This window comes from Pocillopora verrucosa, chromosome 12, assembly GCF_036669915.1.
Source record: "Pocillopora verrucosa isolate sample1 chromosome 12, ASM3666991v2, whole genome shotgun sequence".
Classification (NCBI taxonomy): domain Eukaryota; kingdom Metazoa; phylum Cnidaria; class Anthozoa; order Scleractinia; family Pocilloporidae; genus Pocillopora; species Pocillopora verrucosa.
Window position 1 is genome coordinate 13729340 of NC_089323.1, and position 12462 is coordinate 13741801.

At 34.9% G+C, this 12462-nt stretch overlaps 2 protein-coding genes across 3 annotated transcripts in view; one reads left to right on the forward strand and one right to left on the reverse strand.

The window, feature by feature from the left end:
• Nucleotides 1–11606, reverse strand: part of LOC131793142 (uncharacterized) — a 22565-nt gene extending 10959 nt beyond the window's left edge. The window contains exons 1-13 of one of the 2 annotated variants that reach the window (XM_066159115.1): nt 11479–11606; nt 9144–9341; nt 7329–7586; nt 6750–6885; nt 5137–5191; nt 4844–5020; nt 3301–3456; nt 2999–3060; nt 2515–2569; nt 1631–1755; nt 1031–1085; nt 678–848; nt 336–379 (exon numbers count right to left, since the gene is read on the reverse strand). In XM_066159115.1, the coding sequence (XP_066015212.1) occupies nt 336–379; nt 678–848; nt 1031–1085; nt 1631–1755; nt 2515–2569; nt 2999–3060; nt 3301–3456; nt 4844–5020; nt 5137–5191; nt 6750–6885; nt 7329–7564 (1272 nt within the window). In that variant the 5' untranslated portion in view covers nt 7565–7586; nt 9144–9341; nt 11479–11606. Of the gene's footprint in view, nt 1–335; nt 383–677; nt 849–1030; nt 1086–1630; nt 1756–2514; nt 2570–2998; nt 3061–3300; nt 3457–4843; nt 5021–5136; nt 5192–6749; nt 6886–7328; nt 7587–9143; nt 9342–11478 lie in introns of both variants that reach the window. The other variant, XM_066159114.1, reaches the window with a different exon arrangement.
• The window catches only part of LOC131770356 (tetratricopeptide repeat protein 39B), a 67158-nt gene that overhangs the window by 25332 nt on the left and 29364 nt on the right, over nt 1–12462 (forward strand). The window lies entirely within an intron of this gene.

The following is a 12462-nucleotide window of genomic DNA, read 5'->3' on the forward strand; positions in this document are numbered from 1 at the left end:
ATTGAGGAATCCCACCATTTTGTGCTCTACATCGCATCCTTTTTTACAGTCTATGAGATAACGACTCTTAAACAAAACAAAAAATCAGATTTCAAGGCTAATGTTTAAATTAACCAATCAAATTCCACGACAATGAAAAACAACATTCTACAAACCAGCTCAGTACTGGATCAATAAAATATTTGTACAGACTACTAATTCCCGTGTTTAAGCGGCTGAATATTTCTACGTCAAAATGGATGTAATAAATGATTGATAATTTTTGACAAGGTAACCTTTTTAATCAAGCAATCACATTCTAATTTTTGGCTTGCTAAGAGATGAGAAGATCTTACTTCCATTGATTGATCCAACGCTGTTTCCAGGTTTAGACCACCACCTGCTTAAGGTAAAAAATATATGTACACTAGTGTTCTTCAAAGAAAATATTTGAAAACGTTTTTAATGGGCATTAGACGAAGGTAACATCTAAGTCCTTCGTGAGGAGGCGAACCAAGAACTTTAAGAATCAACAGTGCGATTTTCTACAAATGAGCTAGAGAGAAAAATAATGCTGAGCAACACCATACACTAGGCTAACACAAACTAATAATTTATCTGATAAATTGCCGAGCAATACTAAAATCAATGTATATATCTTAAATAACAAAAAAGAAAAACTTGAGATTCAGATCTACCTGCAGGGGCTGCGTTTTGTGATTCCGTAAAACCTGGGGTGGATAGCACTCTGTCTATACAAGCAATGTACTCTGACGTTGGAGAGTCATTCCAGGGATCCATGTTATTCTGATCCGTGAATGTTGCGCTTGATTCCCTCGAGGTTAGTTGGTCCATATTCTGCAAAGCCGCTGCATCAAAATCATGGGAAAGAATTATTTTAAGTTTTTTTGTGGGCATAAACTATTTATAATTTCTGCCATGACCCAAGTGTGCAGTAAGAATCCATGATTTCATTGATGTATATAGGACCAAACTATCTTTTTCTGATACAAACTTCACCTCCTGATAAACTATTGTACAAATTTCTTACCTGGTGCTGAGCTGATGGTAGCATTATTGGTTTCGTGTGCTGATTCTTGTAGCATCTAAAAACACAAAGGAAACAAATAATACATGTGTAATGCTGCTTTTGAATCTTAATACGATAATGATTTACCTTGTGAATTGCAACTAAATAAATTAATCCACAAATTAAATTATTGGATATACTTAAAAGCTGGTTGTGAAAATAGTGTGCATCATTGACATAGCTAGTAAATGTATGGGATTTAGCAGTAGAATAACCTCATTATGGTTGATCTCCATAAAAAAATTCCCCTACAATTAAAGCATTATAACATGCAAATGACAGAAAGCCACCTGAACAAGCATTACGTATAATGAGTTCGTGTGAGACAGAAACAACATCAACAAAACTGTTAAAATGTTTTTTGCAACCAACCAAAAATCTGTAGCGTTTAAAAGTTCGATTAATATCAATAAAATATTTATACAGACTACAAAATCCTGAATTCAGTGAGCAGCTGAATTTTCCAATATGGATGTAATAAATGGTTGCTACATGTAATTAAATGACAAGGTTGATGATGAAATGACAAGGTAATCATTTTTAACGTAAAATCTATGGTACCTCTATGTCCAGAAGAGCACTGAAGTCCACCATTGGAGAGTCATTCAAGAGATACATGTTACTCTGATCCATGAATATTTCACTTGATTCACTTGAGGTTGGTTGGTTCATGTTTGAAGAAGCCACTGCATTAAAATCATGGAAAAGAATTATTTTAAGTTTATCTTCACAATAACATAACCACAAAAACATCTTGTTTTGTTGATCTACCATTCTAAGACATGCATACACCAATGTTTATAATGGGAGTTGTAGCCCCATTTTGATCTACATGTACCTGCAGCTGCAGTTATGTTTAACATTTAACATTTCTCCACATACACATGTATATTCCAACGCAATAAGAAAAGTTTCTAGAACTAAATACAAACACCTCGAGTTATAACGAGCACGTTTTTAGTTACAGCTTACTATAAGCATAACATAATTTATGACAACAAAAAATGCTTTTCAAAGCATATTCACAAGTTTGTTTTTACATTTAAACAAAAATTAAATGTAAAGAATCATCAAGTAGGAATAAAAATTTAAAATGAATCAAAACGTTTTTGACCTAATTATGATTAGTTTCCACAATTTGTTTATATTTTCATACTACATTTCTCTGAGGTTGACATAAAAATTAATTACCTTAACTCAAATATCTTATAGAATAAGGGCTAAACAAGTTTTAGCTGTTGTTACAGGGTAAAAACAGCCATTAATCTATGTACATTGTATTAGTCTACTATTAATAGTGGATTTTTCACTTTAACAAAAAACTGAAATAAAGTCCTCTTAAAAAGATAAGGGAAAGAAAATTGTCAATTTCATTGATGTATATAGGACCAAACTATGTTTTTGTGATACAAAGTTCACCTCCTAATAAATTACAAATTTCTTGCCTGGTGCTGAGCTGTTGGTAGCATTATTGGTTCCATGCGCTGATTCTTGTGGCATCTGAAATGCAAAGAAAACAAATATTACATTTATAATAAAGCACTTTAATCTTAATACAATAACGATTTGCCTTGTGAATTCAAACAAAATAAATTAATCCACGAGAAACAATTATGTAAAGCCATGTAATGATAGGCATGAAAATACTGGTCAACATTTACAACAGCCAGCTTGCCATACTTAGATGATAAAAAAACACTTTTAATTTAAATGCTATAGCCTTCTAATTTGATTCTTTACATTCAACACTATAAAAAAAAACCTTTTAGGCTTTTTTCCAAAATGCCTTTGCTTCTCCACTCAAATGCTCCCTTCAATGCTCCTCTTTTCCCTACAAAAATGCTAAGTCTCCTCTAAATAAGTCTCTATCATTACTTTAAAAGATAAATTTACCTCATTCATCTCTTCATTCATTGAGTAAAATATTACCTCAGAGGAATTCAATAAGGTGCCTTGAAAAGGGACTTGATAATTCTGGATTTCTGAAGTTCCTGCATGAGAAATATTCTTAAGTTCAAGGTGTTGTAACAGGGTAAAAACAGCCATTACTATATTAATCATACATTCTATCATTAAGAGTGGATCTTTATGCATGATAAAACTAATTTTGAGACACATTTATCTACACGATAACAGGTCTACAAAAACACTTTTTGTTGATTTACTAATTGTATTACATATAAAGTATCACATATACATATAATGAGAGATGAAACCCCATTCTATTTTACCTTCTGACTTTATCATATCAACCTTGGCTGTAGATGGCCCTAGAAAGAAGTTACATTCTTGACTTGGGAAGGCATTCCAAGGTTGCAAAGTATTCTGGACCATGATTGTTGTACTTGTATCACTCAAAGTAGGTTGGCTCAAGTTTGACTGAGCCACTAAGTAAAAAGAAAACACGGGCAAGAAAAGTTGGCAAGTTCATAGTTGATGGACATAATAACCACTAACATTTGACCCAAATATGTGGCAAGAATATAACACTTTCATCAAAAAACTGAAATAAAGTTCTCTTAAAGTTCTAGTAATGTGGTCTGTAATTCAATGCAGTCTGGAATTCAATGTTGAAGAAGTTCTCAGCTATATATGTTATGTAAATGGTGTGTGTTTATATATTAAAATAAATCTTGCTAAATGATCTACAGCAAGATAATATTTATCTGGATAATGAATGATATTCTTGTTTGATCAAAAAAACTTAACCCTTTCTTTCACTCCCAGGAGTGACCAACAAGGAATTTCTCCTTACAACATTCATAAATATTCAAACAGAAAGGCAACTAGAGGAAAGAAATCATCAATGAGCAGGTATTGCTTGATTTCACACAAATTATCAGAACTAGAATTATAGGGGGCATATGGGGAATGGCACAGAGAATTATTCATATTAAGATCTTGGGAGTGAAAGGGTTCAGGTACATGTAGGTTGGTTCGATTGTTGCAAAGCCACTGCAGCAAGAGCATGGAAAATAAAAATTGTCAAGTTCTCTGGTGGACATGCTGTTGTGCCTCACTAATTATTTTCCAAACCAAATAAATCAACTATGAAACAGTTTCCCCTCAAATTGCAGAACTTCAATAACCCTGATGTCTAAGATTTTTGCTGTTGTTACAGGATATTATAAAACAGCTTTTCTATGTACAGTCTAAGATTGTGTTGGTCTACCAACTGAAGTATATTTCCATGCACGATTTCATCCTTGCTCCAAATTCCAGAATTCAAACTGGAAACAGTAGACAAGAATAACCTGTAGAACTGGAATGGCCTGTACTCAAGCCTAGTTAAGCCCATCCAGCCAGGGGTTATCTCAGTTCCTTACTGCACGAAGTGGCAAGTAGTATTAAAATTCCCCCCTAGATGGGCTGTTGGTCCATCACAACATTACCCCCAGCATTTTATCAGGCTCATTCCTAACAGTTCACCAGTACCCATTTGTTTTGTACTCCTGGGTGCATGGAGAGAGGTACTGTGAGAGTCTAGTGTCTTGCCAAAAAACATAACACATTAACTCTGCCCAGTCTTGAAACCTGGACCTCTTGCCACTGAGTCCAGTGCAGGCCTCTACTGGAATGTCCACAGCTAAATTCCCATTTATCCCAATTTTATGGCAATTAATCTACAAAGAGACTGACAGAAATGTTTCTCTATATAATACAGTCATGTACATGTATAATATCTGCAAAAGAAATTTTCATTGCTTGATCTAACCAACCATTATATGTATGCTACTCTTTATATGGGTCTCATGTAACCTGACTTTGACCTACCTGCATCTGCTATGCATTGCGAATTTATCAGATTACAATTTGTGCTGGCTGCCAATGGCTCATTAAAAATGTTGCCTTCTTGTATTGGATTGTCATTCGGGGGTTTCAAAGTATTCTGAACTATGACTGTTGCACTTGTATCACTCAAGATAGGTTGATTCATGTTTGACAAAGCCACTAAATAAAAGACAACCAAGGAAAAGGAAATTTTTCAATTTCATAGACGTATAGAACCTGCAAACTATGTTTTTCTGATACAAAGATCACCTCCTGATAAACTAGAAATTTCCTACCTGGTACTGAGCTGATGGTAACATCATTAGTTTTAAATGGTGATCCTTGTGGTATCTGAAATGCAAATAAAATTAAATCATACATTAATTTTATAATGTTGCTTTTTAATCTTAATACAATTACTATAATGATTTGCCTTGTGAATTCTGACAAAATAGATTACTGCACATAGGAAATAATTGGATATCTGCACAGACACTACTTCCAAGCTAGTTGTGAAAATAATGTGCTCTATGACACAGCAAATGAAATTGCATGAGCAATTTTGCTTCAACAATAAATGTTAATGAGCATGCATATATGCATGATGCCAGCAAATGAATGCCTCGAGATTGAAACTTTTTTCTACACCATTAACTGCAAAGTTCACATCCAGTTTCTTGGCCAGAAGTTTTGAGATTTCAAGTTTTTTTTTTCTTTCCATACTGATTGAAATAGACATTCATGTTATCTTAATGAAAAGTAAACTTTAAAAAGTAAACTGGAAGGATACTTGAAACTGGAAAGCAATGGACATTTAAGCCTATATGTAAAAAGCGATGAAGAGAGCCTTTGAGTGAACAATGTTACGATTCCAAAATACAAAATGAATTGTGCCTGGAAAATGAAAAGTGAATTTGCTGACTTAAGCAAGGCTTCGCCCCTTTTATTCAATGGCTCAAAAAGCTAGAGTTCCTCAACCTCATGCGAGCTCAGGTAGTTAAGAGGTACATACTTACAGTAACATAGAATGGGCAGCAAATTGAAAATTAAAACACCATTTTTTGCAGCAACACACCAGCATACATGTATATGCAGGAGTGTGGTAGGATAGCAACTACTGTATGTCATTATTCCTAACATTACTTTATTACTTTTGTAGTGTATTAATTGTGCTGTAAATAGTTTTATTGGTCAGAGTAAGTGGTGCATGCATGAAGTATACAGACAGCACTTTTCAATGGTTTTTCTCTGCACATGTAGGTATTTAAGTGCTATTAACCATATAAGCACTGTTTTTTAAATCTCTCTGCTTTACAAAATAGAAGAGCCAATTGGTAATAAACAAGCCAGTTATGTAAAAGTAAAGCAATCATGAATTTATTTTTAGGGATATTTTAGACACCAAATTAAAATTGTTAGCTAAATGAGGCTCAGAAGAACCGAAAAAAAAGAAATTTAAGTTCACAATTTCTAAAAACCATTATCTGTGATCAACAATATTCAAATTCAGTGAATGAATGAGAAAATAAAAAGGCATCTTGTTTGGCTAAATGTCTTACAGTTAAGCTTAAGAGTGCTCCAAGTGGTTTTCCACAATTAATTGCAAGTTTCCTAATAGTTAAAGATATCAGGACTGTTGATCCTATCATCAGGGAAATGTTTTAGCATCTGTATAAAACTATTGCTGGGCAATTTATTGAGAGTGTCTGTCATCTGTTGCCATGGCAACAGTACAGTAGTGCTGAAAGACCCTCTAAAACTCAGTGACCAGTTAATATATAACTATAGAGATACATAAAATTTTTTTTCATAATTTATCCTACCACAAAAACCCTTTTGAGCCTGTGTAATTCATGGCTTTCATACAAACTGCAGGCATAATACATTGTGTGAGATAACATGAACATACCTGATCATCCTCCAACAGAATGTAAAGAACTGAATTACCCCTCACTGTTTTTTTAAGCATTTTTCCATCCCAAACACGAGGGTTTCCATGAAAAATAAAAGCTGTACTTCCCTGGCCAAAGGATGCGCAATAAAACCTAGCCATATATTAAAAAATGCATATCAATTTAAAAGCAATGATCCATATTCTCCTACTGGACTCCTGATGACACAGTGCAAAATAAATTATGTTTAACTACAAACTAAGATCACTATTACTTTCGTAAATTTTTAAACATATAACTTTTGGTTTTACTGACTTGAAAAAATTTGTTGTCTCAAGTAAAAAATTAGACATTCACTAATCTCAACCACATTAAATTTTCTCGTCTCAAAGAATTTTAACATCCAGTACCACATCAATTACTACAGTATATGTATAATAAGAAATTAATCAAATCAAAGAATTTCCTTCAACAATTTAAACAGGTCAACCACTAATCAGTCATAATTGAATTCAGTTATCAGTGTATGTCCCGCTGAAACAACAACTGAATTAACAGTTAAAAAATAAAATAATAAAAAAATTGTTTATCATTACCTTCCAGTTAGGTTGAACAAAGGAAATGCTTTCTGGAGTGTTTGCCTCACCACTTCCTCTGACATACTTTTAGAAAATAGAACTTTTTTGTTATACTGTCCAGTGTGTGGCTTTTTAATTTTTGCCATGTCTATGGTTGTTGGCATGATTATTTTGCCATTGTGCTTAACACAATCACTGTCCTTCAGCAACACAACACGTCTGGTGAAGGAGCCTGCACCACTTGATTTTTCCATTAGTTGTTTAAAAGGATTGTTCCTGAAACAAATATTGCATAGCTCTCTGTAACTCTGTATGTATACTGTACATAATGAGTACTTCACTAAATGCAGTTAAATGCAGTTTAACAGAGTCAATAACAAGAAAGAGCATCAGTGTTTCTAGTAGTCAGTGATTTTTTGCATATGTGCAGCCATCAAAAGTCCATGTGCTCTTCATTTGAGGCATTCTTGCATGTGCTTTAAGCATGAACTTTCTGTGTTAATTATTTGGAGTGACAGCTCATCATCCAGGCAGTTTTACCCACTCCTTTATTCCCTCTTTCCACTGTTTATTCAGTGTGACAGGTGCCTGTTTCCCTTTCCCACATGGGGGCTCATGGCTGGGTTGCCAGAATTTGCCAGCCATGGGAGCAGTCTCCATCTAGGAGCCGGCTACAATGTCTCCACAGATTTTGAAGTAGTCAGCTAAAATTGCAAAGTAGCCAGTGCTTCCAAATTGAGCACAAATTCAAGCTATGCTTGAAATTGTCTTACAAAAAAAAAGAATCATTTTCTGTGGTTTTGTCTGACAAAAGTAGCCAGCACTCGAGACATGAATAGCCAGAAAAAACACCAGCCTCAATATTATAAGGTCTCAGGCATCCATCCTCCACTTAGCAATGCCATTGTTGACCATGGTTTCCAAAGACATTGATTAATAAAAATTATTTCCTTCTTCTTAACAAAGACAATTTTCCTAACCATTAATAAGAAAATGCACCTGCATCCTTAACATCAAAATGAACTTTAAAATGTTCTCTAGCATTGAATGGTCTTTAAGATCAGGGCCCACTCGTTCAAAGGCCAATCAGTATGCTAACCCAAGGTTAAATTTCAATCTGGGTTTCATTATTCCTTTGTAAACAATTGCCTTTTTTTAAACAAAAAAATTATACATTTAACTTTCTCCTCGAGCTTTCAAATATGAATGGCACAGATAATTGTTCATATTAAGATCTTGAGAGTGAAGGGGTTTATGCACTGCTGTACAAAAAAAGTTCGATGTACAGTAACCCAATGTAGATTTACCTGAAACTGCAATTATACAATTAAAGAATTATGCATTTAATTTCCATTTCAAGCTTTCAAATATGAAATCAAATTTCACACTTATCCTGGGTTACTTTAAACCAGCTTTGAACAACCCAGCCCACCCAGAGGTTTAACTCTTAAGTTACCATTTGTCATCAAACGAAAAAAATTCACACCACTGAAAATGCATCCACAGACTTAATTTAATTTTTTTGAACAGTTGCCCTTGTGACTACTTCCATACCTTTGGTAACTCAATTTGCATTGTATGTTTTGTAGCAAATAAATGGGATTCAGATTGAAAAGAGTTTAGCTTCCTTTAGGTATAGGTATATTTGCATTATTGTTTGTTTCAGAATCACTATTAATACTGTTATCTAGAAAAAAGGATGAAACACAATGCAAACTAGTCTAAAATATTTGTACCACAACATTATTTGCATGTATTGAGACAGTCCAAAAATGCAAGGAAATGAACAAAATATGAGCCACAAGTAAGAAAGACCCATATTATCTCTCTCACCTTCAAATGCTTCTACATGAAAAGAGCTGTGGTGCTGCACCTTTCAGTAGAGCACTGATCAGATGTATTTTTATCAAGCTTGAAGAGTTGTCCACCAAATCCAGAAACCCTTTGAAGCAACAATTTTAGGCTTTTTCTCGCATTCATGTGCTGTCACATATGCATTTGCAGTCAATTATTACCATGGCACTGTTCAACCTGTTAGAAAAAGAATTTAATTGATAAGTAAGAAAAATTAAGCTTCAGCTGATCAATTTTTTAATTACAAGTCAATTTGGTTTAATCACCTGAGTTGATGAGGTTGATGTTTCAAGCATTCCCCCTTTGCCACTGACACAGTTTTTTAGAAACTTGTCCGTTTTAATTTCTGATTTGATCTTTGAGTAAATTATCGATAACCTGAATTTCCATGTAGAAGTACTTCATATTAATTTAAAAAACCCTCCAAACTATTCACTCTGAAGCAGACTTTATTTTTCTTTCAGGGAAATATTGCACTTAAAGATACATGATAACGTATTTACTCGTGTATAAGTCGACCTTTTATGACCAAAAAATCAGCCCAAAAAGTCATCCTCGACTTATACACGAGTCATACACAAAGACCTGACCCAAGAAATCCAAGAAATTAGCCTGAATCAGTTCTTATTGTGTTCGAGTTTCGTTAGTTTTCAGCGCTTTCTTCGTCAACGAAGTTTCAAATGATAAATTTTAAATGGCTTAACCACAATGCTACTAGAACTGATTTCTATTTTGTCTAGTGATCTGTAGAGCAGACACTTTCCCTTACAGATCCGCAGCTGTTTACGGTGCTGAACTCTCGTTTACATCGAACGATTACAGTAGCTTAGTGACCTGGCAAATGCTGTTGTCTCGCGCGTAATCGTTTCTTACGCGCGATCCTTCGAAGCTCTTCGGTGTTCCTTCTGCTTACTAAATCTCCTTTCAAATTCAACATTGCGATAAAAAAGTTAGTTAAATGCAAGAAGATTTCATTTTCAATGCGATTTACAAAATATGCTTAAATATTTCTCTAGTAAATCGAAGCGCTCGTGTATGTTAAATCGTGGTAATATAAACAAGTACTTGTTTAAACTTCATAACACACGGTTACGTTTTGCTCCGCAATTTTTATTTAATTCACCGTGTTTTCAATACGCTCTCAGATATAGGAGATTAACTTTTTGGAAATTTCTATCGATCTGACCTTTACTTTAACCAGAATTGATGAAACATCCGATATTTGACCTTAAAAAATGGGGGGGTTGAGTTGTACACTAGTTCGCGACTTATACACGGTAAATGCGGTGCTTCTCTTTTAAATTACCTAAATCGAGCAGAGATAGACACTTCCTTAACTATTCTGTAATAATCCATGTTTTCACCCAAATGTTTTCGTATATTGTGGAAGATTCAACTTACCAAAGCCACTTAAACATACATATAAGCTTTGTGGTACAAAGCTGTTGTGTCAAAGACAATCCCTTATTTCCGTGTTTTTCTTTATCCAAGAAATAACAAAGCATGAGGCTATGCTGAAATCTTACCTTACAATTTTGTAACAATTTTCCAAGAAAATATCTAAAATATGCTTCATCGACTCTTGCTCCAGGATCAAATTTGGAAAGGAAGACAATTTCAACCAGAAAATATATATATTGCATTTATGGGCTCCAGAAAACACACAACCACTTAAGTTAGCATAAACCCGTAAGTACTAGCAAATGAAACCTATGCGAATCTGCGTACGATATATATTTAACATTCAACTTTGGACAAGAAACTATCATTAACAGGTATAACACTGCGCTAAGCTGTGAAACTTCAGTATCACCATACAGCACAATGTAGTATGTTGAAATTCGCGACAGTTTTTTTCTGACTCGTCTGCTTTGATAAAAACTGGAACTCGATGTTAATTTCATAGTGCTCTCTACAACAGCCACTCCTGGCAGGATTCGTGATTTGCTCGAGCCATCCCTAATTTCTCGGATAGTCCCAACGATTGCGATGGAGAACGCTATGACATCTATGCAAAATCAACATCATGTTCGAGAGAACTCAGCCTTGGAAGTTTACGTTGTACGCATCGGAAGGAAGAGGAATTCCCATTTCCGTGAGTGTAGAGAAACGAAACGAAAAGAAAGAAAGAGCAGAAGCGAGGAAATAAGAACGTGGTCCTCGCGCGAAGTCTGCATTTTCTTGGTTTCCCCCAAGTATTCTCATTTCATAACTCATTTCAGTGCGGCCGTTCAAAACATTTATATAATTTATTTTCAGGCGTCGACATCTTGATCACGATTGATCTATTTAGCAACAAGTAGTTGATTCTCACCTTGGAGTGTAAAGTGCATAGACATACGTTCATCCCGATGTAAACCACGAAACGTTTCCATAACTTCGCAAGGTGAAACAGGTTTAACCCATGACGTGTGAGAAGAACGCTGCGTTTTAATGAATTCCATTACTCCGACAAGGTCACGAGACTGTTGCAGATTTACAGCGCATGTTCTTTGTGCATTAAGACCGTTAGGAAAAATACACCATTGGACCCCTGGACTATTGGACTACTTTTTGGACCATTTTTATTGGACCACTTTTTGGACCCTTCTTTTGGACCAATTTTTTTTTTATTATTTTTTTGAACCATTTTATTGAGGAGAAGGTGGGATGTAGTTTTATTGGTACTCAGGGAGGGGTGAGAGGCAGACTTTTCACTGAGGGAGGGGTGGAAGGCGAACTATTAGTACGCAGGGAGGGGTAGGAGGTGGTTGAATTTGTAAATGCTACTGATTAATGATGGTAATAGGTCCGAGAGGGGTCTAATTTGGTCTGTAATCATACGAGTGATTAACAAAATCCTACGACCGCGAAGCAAGAATCAGAGTTGTTCATTAAACGAAGTCCTGTAACCAATGAATCAAAACTATGACAGCATTTGTGAAAGAAACCAGACATTAGTTATACGTTTTCATAACAAAAACAACAGTTAACTCGGCGAAATGCGAGGCAACGGCGTGCGTACATGACGGGTTTTGTCCACTTACTCAGTATGACGTATTAAGCTATCCTTTAGTTGTCCTATTACACTGATCAATTACAAGTATGACGCGTACTCTGTCCTATTGGTGCTCAAATCTGGCCGGTGATAACCAATCGCGTTCGAGAATTTTGTTATAGTTTTGATTAATGGAGTTTTTAATGGATCATACAAGTTATGAGAGGTTTTTCGACTGACTATTTTAGGTTTACTTGTGTGCCAGTGTTTAATGATACTCACATAACCGAGTTAAAGGTCCTGTTAAGTTACGGACAGGAT